Source organism: Hypomesus nipponensis, chromosome 15 (assembly GCF_054491055.1).
Source record: "Hypomesus nipponensis isolate SF chromosome 15, ASM5449105v1, whole genome shotgun sequence".
In the NCBI taxonomy this organism is placed as follows: domain Eukaryota; kingdom Metazoa; phylum Chordata; class Actinopteri; order Osmeriformes; family Osmeridae; genus Hypomesus; species Hypomesus nipponensis.
This window is the reverse complement of record NC_140375.1, coordinates 8,560,681-8,572,495: the sequence shown is the minus strand read 5'-3', so window position 1 is coordinate 8,572,495 and position 11,815 is coordinate 8,560,681. Positions and strand designations below refer to the sequence as shown.

General features: G+C 42.1%; 1 protein-coding gene and 1 long non-coding RNA gene across 2 annotated transcripts; one reads left to right on the top strand and one right to left on the bottom strand.

The window, feature by feature from the left end:
* The first annotated feature begins 52 nt into the window (after nt 1-52).
* LOC146257341 (uncharacterized) lies at nt 53-939 on the top strand. Its single transcript, XR_014729879.1, has 3 exons — nt 53-209; nt 619-686; nt 867-939. It is a non-coding gene; the product is annotated as an uncharacterized LOC146257341 (long non-coding RNA).
* A 534-nt stretch (nt 940-1,473) lies between these two features.
* bco2b (beta-carotene oxygenase 2b) lies at nt 1,474-5,363 on the bottom strand. The gene is made up of 12 exons (XM_084673555.1): nt 5,210-5,363; nt 4,860-5,058; nt 4,398-4,609; nt 4,053-4,168; nt 3,809-3,911; nt 3,580-3,708; nt 3,296-3,456; nt 2,963-3,130; nt 2,714-2,851; nt 2,421-2,603; nt 2,214-2,324; nt 1,474-2,099 (listed from the first exon to the last, which is right to left on the bottom strand). Exons 1-12 carry the CDS (start codon nt 5,244-5,246, stop codon nt 1,983-1,985), a joined length of 1,674 nt encoding a protein of 557 aa, XP_084529681.1. The 5' UTR covers nt 5,247-5,363; the 3' UTR covers nt 1,474-1,982.
* Between the last annotated feature and the right edge of the window lie 6,452 nt (nt 5,364-11,815).

The window sequence follows — 11,815 nt, the reverse complement described above, 5'->3', positions numbered from 1 at the left end:
CTCTAGCCTAGTTCTAGTGTTACAGTAGTTTGAAGAAGTAGATATGCTACTTGGTACACCTGGTTGCTACGGCTACTGCTCGCGCAGTATTCCAGGTGAAATTCGTTATTGAAGCCAGGAAACTTTTAATTGTAGCTATCTAGGTTAGCTAGACCATCTCGCTAGTTAGCAAGCTAGAAAGTGATTCAGTAACTGCAGCTGATTTGTTAGTAAGTGGTTAGCTAAAAACGTTGGCCTTACAAGTCTTATTTTCGGTAGCTAGTGCTAGCTAGTCAGCTGACCATTCAACTAGTCAACTGGTACTGTAGAGTACAGCATCAGAAGACAGTCTAGCCAAACGGTTTAGCTACCTTACCAGTTAGCACTTAGCTCCAAACTAGCCGTTAGGTTGTAATACTTCTGTATTGTTGCAATAGAGTTTTGTTATACAGTACTGTACACTAAAGCCAACGGCTAACCGATGTCAGCATGTGCTGTATGTTCGGCCAACTACTAGAGCTAACGGTTAACCAACTAACACTGATTCTTCTGGTTGCATGTATGTGCTGTATCTAACTGGTTTGGTCTTTGCTACAGTTAAAGAAAGAAGTATGACAGGGAGTTTGGTTTTACCAACAGGGAGGAGTATGGATAACAAATGTCTCAAGAAAAACATGCCACAAGAGCTCAGCAGGAAACCAGCCAAGGTTAGCTAGTTAGATTGAATGACCTAGGATATCCACGTGATGTGTGCTACTGTGCTTTAATTTCTACAACATTTTGGTCACTGGGAAACGGTGGACTGTATGGATGGAGCAAGAAACAGACACCACTTCCTTTATGTAATATTCTTTCCTTTTTTTTTCCTTCCTTATCTGACGTTGAAGATTGATCACATACCATATCATGACAATTCTCCAGCTAAGAAGAAAAAAGCACCTAGTAGTAACACAGCAACGTCAGATTCCTCTGGTTTATTTGATGGAGCACTTGCCAGTATGTACAATCTTGGGCCCTTAAATCTCTTGTCCTATTTTCTTTTTATAATCTCCAATTCCTTCTCTTCATTCAAGACGCTTACCATTTTTGGTTACAATTAAATGACAGGTGCCAATAAAGAGATGAACGTGCTGTTTTCCCAGTACTCACAAGCCTTAAGGTCAGAAACAGTACAGGCAAAAGTTCAAAGTACACAATGAGATAATTAAATCTCTCTTTTTTTTGTTACGAACAATAACGCTGTAGTGTTTTTAATTTCTATTTCAACAGTCTGTACAGTAGTGTTGATGCCTTGTGTTTGTATGCTGCAGTGAGAGGGCAGCAGGGGATGCCTCACAGGTCAGACAGTTGGAGGACATTCTGATGGAGGCTAGGGGCCTGGAGGCTCATCTGAAGGAGAAAAAAGACCATTTGAGACGGACGCTAGCTCTCATTTCTGACAAACTGCAGGGCTAGACACTGTATAGAGGCTTCACCTACCACAACATTCATGTCCGAACTGTTAAAAGGCTGAAGAAACAACGTTTATTTATTATTTATGTATTTGTTGCTGACAGTTACTGACACTTTAACTTGTATCTGTTGCAGTGTCAAATTGTTATGTTTTTTTTTCCTCACCACTTGAGTACTGTATCAATTTCACTTACACAAAAAGGAAAATACAAATATTCAACAAGTCTGTTTTTTTATGTTGTTTATATACAAGATTAAACAAGTTTAGTATTCACAAAACATGAAATAATAATTTAAGTACATGACAAGCAATGCATTTGATGAGGGATCTGTAAACCAGTCGTATTCAATCTCGACAAATGTTCACAAAGTTTTTGAAACTATGTAGGGCATGGATAGGTTTTCCAATATTGTCCAAACAGTACACAGAAAGGAGGGTGTAGAATATTTGGTCCTGTGTGCTGTGTTTTTCTGAGTCAGTACTACTCTTCTCTCCATCACTTTTACACGTCTTTATACAAATCTCATCCAGTTGTTTGCTTTTGGTCCATCTATGCTGCGTTGTTGAATGTCCCATGGAAGCCATAGGGGATGTTGACAGGAACGTCGGCTCTGGCCAACTCTTGGAAAGATTTGGCATCCAGAACCAAGAGGAAGGTGCTCTTATCCTAGGGACCAGGACGGGAGAGAATACTCATGTTAGTATCTCACATCCATTAAGCATTTGGAGGTCAGCTCTTTTAATGAATCAGGGTGAGTGACTAAAAGGAAAGCTGACTGACCTTATTTGGAGTGATAACGACAGACAGGATCACACCGTCATCTTCCTCAGTGGAGTCGGGAGAAGGGACGAAGATGGGCTCAGACGGATACAATCCAGGCTGCTCCCACACCTACAGTGACAGCATGACAGTCAGCCAACCAATCAGAAGCCCAGCATTTCTCTCTCAAGGTAATGCTATCCCTACGTACTTAATATAGCCACTTACCTTCATTGATTTGTCCTTCAAGTCCATTTTGATGAGCGTGTCTCCCACCAAGTGTCGGAAACCACAGCCGTAGAAGTATCGGTAGGGATGCGTGTTGTACTTGGCATAGTTGATCTGGGGGAACTCCAGACCTCCGTATTTGTGGAGCTCCTCATCATGAAGCTCCTCATAGGAACACAACACCTGCCAGGAGAGACAGAAAAATCTTTATTTGAGGACCAACATTTTCCATGTTCCAAACATCATTGTTTGATTATCTGCAGCTGTATTGCTGGGTGTTGATTGGTTCATACCTTATCTTTGCTGATCCTGATAGCGGTGGCAGTGCTGTCAGGCCGAGTGTTCAGGTTCTTTCCTATTGGCGTGTTATGGTCCACATTGAGGGGCAGTACGAAGCGGCGTGGGAACACTCTGGACATAGTGTTATATACCTGGGGACAAAAACACACAATTTCTAATGAGCTGTGCTTTATTGCAACAGGCTGAGCACATCAAGAGTGTGTGCACTCACACGGGGTTAGAGTTGTGTGCTGTGTACTGACCTCGTCCAGAGCCTCTCCAGATTGGCGCAGGTTCTGCACCATGTAGTTGTTGATGGCTTGGCCATCGTCCGAAGCACACATGTCCATGACCAGCAGGCCGTCCTGCTCAAAGGCGTTGATCTGGTGGAAGGTCGACAGGGCCTTGGTAAGGTAGTGGACCGAGCTCAGCTGGACACAGAAACAGAAAGAGACGTTAGGCACATCCTCACTGAAGCATGACTTCCTACGCAATCAATGTATGTGTTTTAACTGTTTGCGTTACGATGCTAGACAGTTGATATGAATAGTTTGTTTCGGAAACTAGTCCTAGGGTCACTACGTGTGGATGCTCACCTTCCCAGTCTGTTTGTTGATTAGGTGGAAAATGGTGTCTCGTTTTGGGTCCCAGTATACGGCATCACTGATACCCTTTCCCCTCATCTTGCCTGTCACAATCTTCAGCAGGTCCATCTTGATTGGCTGCTCTATGAACACCACGTAGTTCTCTGACATGGCTGGAACCACACAACACAGAAGCTACATTAGGTCCAAGTCTACTGGAGAAACTCATTCTGTGCATCACCCACAGAGGCCTGAGTAGAGGTAAGCACCGCCAGTTTCAGCCAGCCTCGACTCACCAAAGCTGTGGTAGTAGGACGGCTTGGTCTTGTCCACAGAAGGGATGGAGCACAACACTGTAGCTCCTTCTAGAGTCTCCTCTGGGCTCTTTTTGGTGGGAGGAACGCGGATGATGTTATAGGTGGCACCTGAGAGAAGATTTGAGTTAAATGGAGGTAGAGGGGTCTCTGGACAAACAGCTGGGGTTAGGTCACATGACACAAGACGAAGGGAATCTTGCTGACATACCTTTGCCAGTGTAGGAGTTGCCCATGTTGTAAGTGGTGCCATCAGGGTCGTTGTGAGGGTGAGCAGTGGCTCCATTCACAGCGATGAACTTGCTCCAATCCACCTGATCAGGACAGACATTGTATAAGCTGTTGGTTCAGTTGATGTTTGTTTTAGGATGTGTGTTTCTGGTGGTTGTGTGTGATCGATGGTTTGTGTGTTTTCCTGGGTGTGTTTGTTTTGTTGAGGTGTGTCACGGGCCTACCTTCTCCTTAGCCTCAAGAGTCTCTGGGTCGATTCTGTGCATGAAGTTGGTCTCCGTGCTGACATAGTAGTCGCCTTTATATGTCACAAAGCTCACGTTGTCATTATCTGTCGGCTCTGCAGGAAAAAAACAAACATTTTTTCAACGTTTGTTCATTCCAGGCTTGCTACTGCACACCTGATTCAGAGTGTATGGCTGGCTATGTTAGTCTTTAACATGGTACATATATAGTAATTTCCTGTGTTGAAGTCTCTACTCTATCTCTGCATAATGGCCTTTGTTGTGAGTCTGGCTAACTGAACCTGATGCCCAGCAAGAAGGAGCTGGGACCAGGCCAGGACTCACTTGGCATCTCAAAACGGGACAGGAAACGCTGGAAGAAGTTCTTGCAGGGGTCAGGCATGGCAACAGTACCAAACTCTGACACCACGATACGGCTGTGCTCATTGTTGGCCTGGTAACAGTTGCTGCCTAGGAAACGGCTCTTGTAGGTCACCTGGCCTTCAGAGATCTTGAACTTGTGAAGAAGGGCCATACCATCAAACCAGTGGTTGAACCTAGAGGAGGAGAGGTTAGCTGTTTGTTGATATCAATCAATCAAACCCGCACTCACTGTAAATAACTGTAAACAACAATGTGTTTTTAATAGACCACGCTTGATTAAGGAAGATGCTCTTAAACAGTATACCGTAACCAAGCCTTCGATGTCAACACTATATAAACCTAAACTATACTAGCTATCTCAGTGAAGTGGATATTGAGCTCAGTTGCAGAACTGGAGACACTGCACCAGAGTCTGCTACTCACTTCTGGTTTCCAATCTCAAATTTGCCAGGTCCATTCCGGAGGAGGCTGCCATTGATCCAGGTGGGTACACTTCCTGTGATTTTGGTGCTGATCGCCTCAGGGGTCTCCTCCACAGAGCGCACCAGGTTCTCGATGCAGGGCAAGCCATGCACATCTGTGTAATGGTGGTTTACCCCCTTCGGTTTGGTCTTCTTCGGCACTGGAAGAGAGGAAGATGGTCTGAGTTAATCAGTAGCACTGCGATCTACACCGCACCAAGTATAACAGAAGATTGGAAAGAGAGAGAGTAGTTGCAAAGAAAGGGAGGACATGAAAGACGATGGTGCACAAGCCCCCACCTGGTGTCTTACCTGGTGACGTGTTCTGCTGAGGCTCCATGCTGGTCATAATGAAGCTGTGTGTGTCTTGGGGTCAAAGGATGAAGGTGCTTGTGTCCTCCTGCTGGGTCAAGTTCTGCGGAGGATCTGTGTCTGACTGGGGGTCAGGAGCCTAGCTTTATACCACCTCGCCCCTCCCCTGCTTATATAACTACGAGACTAGTCACAACAGCATCCTCCTGATTAGCCGATGACCCAGGGTTGGCTGCACTCCAGGGCCAATAAACATACAGGGACAGGGAGGGCACTAGCAGGTGGGCCATGCTGGATGATTGTGTGGTAGAAAAAGGTCTGGTTTTTCCAGAGTCGGGCAGATGATCGCGGTGTGATATGCTTGTTAGAAGACTAGGAAATTCCATAACAAACAAACAAACCATTCATGACATTTGGCACAACTTGGTTTTGTCAACTTGGTCATAACAGCCTTTGGACAAAGTCTGTTTATGGATCATGAGGGGTTTCCAGAGACGTTAGTTCCAGAGCAGGGATAGTCCTCATTCCCCTGTATGGAAGGTTGATGTTGACTTTACAATTCCAACCCTAATGTCCACAGCATAAACCATTCTTAAACCTAACCCCAACCAAAGGTTGACCATTTCAACAACTCTAAACTTAGTGTGCAGCCTAACAACCTAACCACTACAGTCCTAACCCGAGTTCTAGTGACCAGATCTATCACCCCAACACTAGTTTGACACTTCTACAACCCTTATCATTCCGTTCCTACATCTACTGGGACACATCATCAATAGTAACCGTAAGTATGACTGCTAGTAAGACTATGAATTGACCATGGTTACAGGAACAGGACAGAAATCTGAGATGGAGGCATGTTGTCTCTCTTTGGTAAATATTGACATATATATATATATGACATATATTTAGATATATATATATATATTTGACATATTTATATATATATATATATATATATATAAATGATTGTCTGAGGAAGTATTTTTCTGCCGACTGTGCCTTTTTAGGTCATCTGCAGGGCATACAGTCCCTTGCTCCAGTTTATTCTCATTCCAAGGGACGATTTTACGTGTCACACACGCATATAATCCTTATCCACCAAGGCCTATATAGACAATAGAGGTATGGTGTCAGGAAATCTGATAGCATACCTCTCTGTCAATTGCACAATACCAATGTAGATGACCTAGTCGGTCCTTCAATGAAAGCAGTTAGTCATCATACTTGTACCGATGGGTCATAAAAAGGAATAGTACAAAGGTTTGGGCCAAGGGCCAGCTGTGAATGTAGGCCTGCCAGACAGACTGTAGGCTGAGAGGCTGGTCCTGTGCAGATTTGTGGACAGGCTGAGGGTCTCTGTTAGGGACCTGCTATCCTGTAGCAGCTGGGGGCCTGGTTTGGAAGTGGAAGTCCCACAGAAGTCATTAGGGCATGCCTGGCATCTGGTTTACTAGCAATTGGATCTAGGTCAGGTTAAATGATCAATAAAACAAGAAAGATAACAGAGATTGTATCCTTTTCTTGCCAAGGCGCTATTTAATCAATTACCTTTAGAGATTATTAAGATGATTAATAAAATGACAGTTATTTTTTAAAGATTAATAAAATGACAGTGACTTCTGCACAAAATGTGGCAGTATGTTGTAAACTGAACTGGATGTAGTAATTTTTGTGGTAAATGAATGATGAATTAATTATATAAGGATTAATCATTGTTTTTGTGGAATGTTTAAATTAAATATATCGAGGATATGATGTCTGCTACAGCCTACAACAGGTCCAAACAGTTATGGCCAAGGGCTTAGCTTTGGAACAATCATTTTTAATCACCTCTGTGCTGACACTACCCCTACTCTATAGGCCTACAGGTTTAAAACATACCTGTTCGGTACACGTGTTCCATTTAAAGTAATTTCCTGTTCTGGAATTATTGACACTTGCTGTCTGAATAGAAAAGATAAGTACAACCATGCAGAGGAGAAAACTTGTATTTGAAGACAGGCACCGATCCTTTGGTAATCTCTTTAAGCAAAGCAGATGATACCTGCAACTCCCAGATGAAAGGCTTGTTGCCCAACAAAATCAACAAAAGCAACAGTAGGCCTACCTCCCCATCTAGGTCTAGACCATGCAGGTCTATCACCTACTTCTCACTCCTTCTCACTGACTGATTAACTCCACTATCCAGACTTAAATGAACTTGTCAGTCATGAACATTCTGTTATTAATCATATATTTTACTGTATGTTGCATTCAATTGATATATTTCTGTTGCTAGACTTTACATCAGGGGTCGGTAACCTTTTTACCTAGAAGAGCCAAACAAATAACATTTTTTAGATACAATTTTCAAAAGAGCCACAGCAAAGTTTACAGTCGTGTATTAGAAAGATTTGCGAATTTGTATGTAATAACAACAGCTGCAAGTCTCTTACTTAAATATTTTTAACATATTTAATTTAATTTTACACATTCATAATTATACATTAATCAATTGTGCTAATAGTAGAAAAATAATTGTATCATCATGTTCAAGGGTATATTTTCAGTCAACATAGCCTATAGAGCAAGGATTCTCAAATGGGGGGTATGCGTACCCCTAGGGGTAGGCTACGTTGCGGCACTGTAGGGGCAGGGGCGCAAAAACTGGGTATGCGCTATATGCGGCGCATAGGGGCGCCGCACCATGGGCTGCGCTTCGCGTCGTGCCTAACAACTCCTCTTACCTGTTCTAAAATCAGCGTAAACCACGGCCTCTTGGGGCATATTGCTTAAACAACCGCTATGGTAGGCGCCCTATCTCATAATTAAGCAATAAGCCCTGGTTCCACCATTGGGGGGCCAGGTAGGAGAAGAGCTTGTGTTGGGACCGGGCAGTCTTGAGCGGTGGGACCACCAGGCGGTTGTCTGAAGAAGACCGTAGGTGACGGGTGGGGGGTGACGGGTTCATTTACAATGTTTACTACATCCTGAAGGTACATCACCATATGGTAGTCATAGGCTTTATTTCTATCTCAAATGTTTGGGGCCGGTCAGGGGGTACTTGGCTGATATTTTTTTTTATAGAGGGTACATTATTGAAAAAAGATTGGGAAGCACTTATATAGAGTATACAATCCTGAAAAGAACTCACGAGCTATAGGTTCCTGACCCCTGCTTTACATGGTGTGGCACTGCAGTGACCTGTTCATGACTGATAAGGTAGATAAACCCAGGGGAGATAAAAGAGTTAATGACAGTGAGTGAGGTAAGGGAAGCCTTAAACATATTCTGTTCCAGCCATCCTGTTCCAGCCAATCTCCTTTGGCGAGGCGATTCGTGGGCGTACGTGAGCTGGTGCAAAGCATTGAAATTCAGACAAGAATTGGGGGTGCTGTTTCTCACATTTTAATTTATTTGATAATGTTACCTATTGCAGTTTGAAAATAATTTAATTGCATACCAATTCCAATGTAGTTACATGGTAGTTATTTTATCATTAAAATAAAATGTTACCTTTATAATGGACATGATTAGCTAGACAGTGCTTGAGAAGTCTTATTGAGAAAAGGCTTATAGAGTCCAGTTTCTGTCCAGCTGTTTCATCAAAAGTTTTTGGTGTGTGTGTGTGTGTGGGGGGGGGGGGGGTCGTGGCCAGCACAGCATTTTACCAGTGCTTCGCAACTTCACAACTGGCTCTGGGACCAATCGTCACTCCTAATGCCGAAACCTCACAGCCAAGTGGGGAGAGTCTCAATACTGAGCAGTCCATCGACAACTGAACTGAACTTGAACACTACCGAAAAATAAAAACAGACCCATCTGACATCATCTAGTAGAAACTATTTAAATACAACATTAAAAATTATTTATATTCAATGTTTGCTAGGTTTACAGTGAGTGATGCTTTTTACTTACAGAAAATAAAGTAGTTCAATTTAGGTAATCCCGTTTGTTTAATAGTTTTTTTATGATGTATGCGATCCCAAAAATCTATTTATGGTTAAAATAACATGACATTGTTTACAAGAGCACTGATTCTACATTGATCTAGCCTCTTAATTTTGCTCTGAGTGCACCAGATTGATGCGTTTAAATGTAATACATTTCCTTCCAGGGGAGCATGCCCCCGCCGTATCCTTCTCACCTTTTTTTTACCCCTGACCTGTTTGCATGCCTGACATTTACTGTGTGCAGCAGTCCACCCATTGGTGGAAACGTTTCCACACCCACAGAGATTGCCACAACTCACACATGGGGCATCACACAGTCAAGACCTTGTGTATCCATGTTAACAGGTCACTGTCAGTTCAGTAGATAAGGCCCAATAAAAAGAGTTCAAAAATGGTTCAGTTCAGCGTAGTTGTGAAAAAGAGGTATAACAGGAAAAAACTAAAAAACAATGAATGGCCTCAAATTTGTAGTTTTCAAAATAAATGATAACACAGGATCAAAGTAAACTTTCAAATATAAATGTCGAAAAACAAACGCATCTATTACCAATCCCCCAGAAGCTAATTTGTCAAGTCAAGTTTGTCATGTCAAGTCCTGTTTGTTTTAGGGTTCTTTGTTCAATGACTAGAAAAATATTACTTTATAATAGTTCGTCATTTGTCTTCAATTAAATTGATACTGAAACTACTTTTCTTTTTGTTTAAATTTGAAAGTTCAGAAATCACCTTTAACACAGTCTCCATGAGTTAATGTCTAGGACGCCTCAGGGGTTAGGGACCAAGAAAATATGTGTTTTTATCACGTATAATGAGGTCCCTATAAATTAAACTTATTAAACCCACTTTATGTACACAGTTTGTCCAATACTTTATTGACTGGATTTTACTCTCAAAAGCAATGGTGGCACACAAGGTTTTTTCCTGCCCACAGCGGTTGCACCTAGTGCAACATTTTAGCCGTGTTTGCCTACAGAACTTAAAACATCATAACCCCTTGGGTTTCGCATCGGTTATAGGGTTGTCGTGGTCATTTGTTTTTCCTTTCTTGGGAAACATTTCACATATCAGAACACACCACAGGAAATGCTGTTTTTGTTTGGCAATAAAGCTCCTTGTGTACTTGCTGGCTCCAATAGGGATGAAACAGGAGATATTTTTACTCTAAAAAGAATAAAGCTCCTTCTGTGCTTGCTGATTCATTAACAGGGAAAATGTATGACCTAATAAAAAATGTGATGCATTGCACTTGAAAACAAATGTTTCTCTATTTTTCTCTTTTATACAATGTTTTGGTTTACCAACAGAAAATGTGTGAGCTAACTAGAGCACACAACCTTCCGTTTGCTTTTTTCCCTTCATTTTTCCCATCAACAGACTCAGTTTCTTAGTGGCTGTGCAGCCGTTTCCTGAACTCTGCATGTTATGTTGGAAGGTGGGACAAAACCGTACACTGTTGGTATAGATAGTGCTGTATATAAAGTTCATGCAACGCTGCCAAATTTCAAACACAACTGAACTTTTAATCAAGGTTGATAACATTAATTTTTTTTACATTTTATTCATATAGTAGACACTTTTATCGCAAGCAAAGTCAAAAACATGCTAATAGAAATCACAACAGAGGATAAAAGATCAGAAGTGCAGAGTTGGTGCAGAGTTCTACAGTATTTCGGTGGGAAAAAAGCAAAGATCTGTTTTTCCAAGCCACAATGATAAGTATGAAGCAAGGGTCTGATAGGTTAGTCAGGTCAAGGATGGCTCTGATTAGGGATGTGCGGATGAAGTGTTCTGATTGGAGAAATGTTGGGAGTGTTCTGATAATGGTCAGGTGTACATTGTGTATAATACAGCATATTAATTAATTAACTAATATGTGGGCAGGCTGTTTAAGGTCATTAGGAGTTCAATCAGTAGATCGACAACCATTATCCTAACAGAAATAAGAAATAGTCATTTGATTTATCCCAATGCAATACCGCCCTCCCAGGTTCTACGGTACTATCACTCAAGTTACACAATGAATAAGGCAAGGTTCACACATCTTCGTTCCTGATATCACACTGTAAGATTTCACAGTTGCATGTAGGTAGACAGGTATGTGTGTAGCAGAGGTGGTTTGAGGCAGGTTCATGTAGTTGTCCTGAGGAATTACAGGGAGACATCGTTATGGCTTGGTGGCTGGGGTTGAAAACTGGCAGGCAGTCTCATAAGACATATTTTCATCCCTGAAATCCTTTTTGCTGTGAGTAGTCTGGACACGTCTGATTCTCGTTGTATCATGCTTTCATCCGTTCCAGGCCACTCCTGGGACAGCGGGACCTCGTTGGGGCAAACTTGTTTTTTGCAAGGAGCGTGAGGTCGATGAGAGGGTGAATAAGAAGGTAAATGAGAGGGTGAATGAGGGTGAATGTCTAACTGGATCCTTGCAGTCCTCCTTCCGCTGTACATCAGTACATTTTAGACTTTTTAGATGTTGTCTCGAAGTATGGAAAGCAAAATTGCAGTTATCATTTACGTATAAAAATCCCAACATTTCAAATTTCACCTTATTACCATCACATTATCTTACAGCACCAGTGTCCCCCTGGAGAAATACTGAAAACAACTGTCCTTGCCAGACTAAGCATCCAGATTAATCTTTTCTTCTCGTGTCACAATAAATCACACAATC

Bases quoted from the DNA above. Each gene is read 5' to 3' on its own strand.
- bco2b (XM_084673555.1), bottom strand. From the start codon at position 5,246: ATGACCAGCATGGAGCCTCAGCAGAACACGTCACCAG. The intron at 5,059-5,209 runs GTAAGACACCAG...CCTCTCTTCCAG, and splicing joins TCAGCAGAACACGTCACCAG to TGCCGAAGAAGACCAAACCG. The intron at 3,457-3,579 runs GTGAGTCGAGGC...GTGTGGTTCCAG, and splicing joins GTCCTACTACCACAGCTTTG to CCATGTCAGAGAACTACGTG.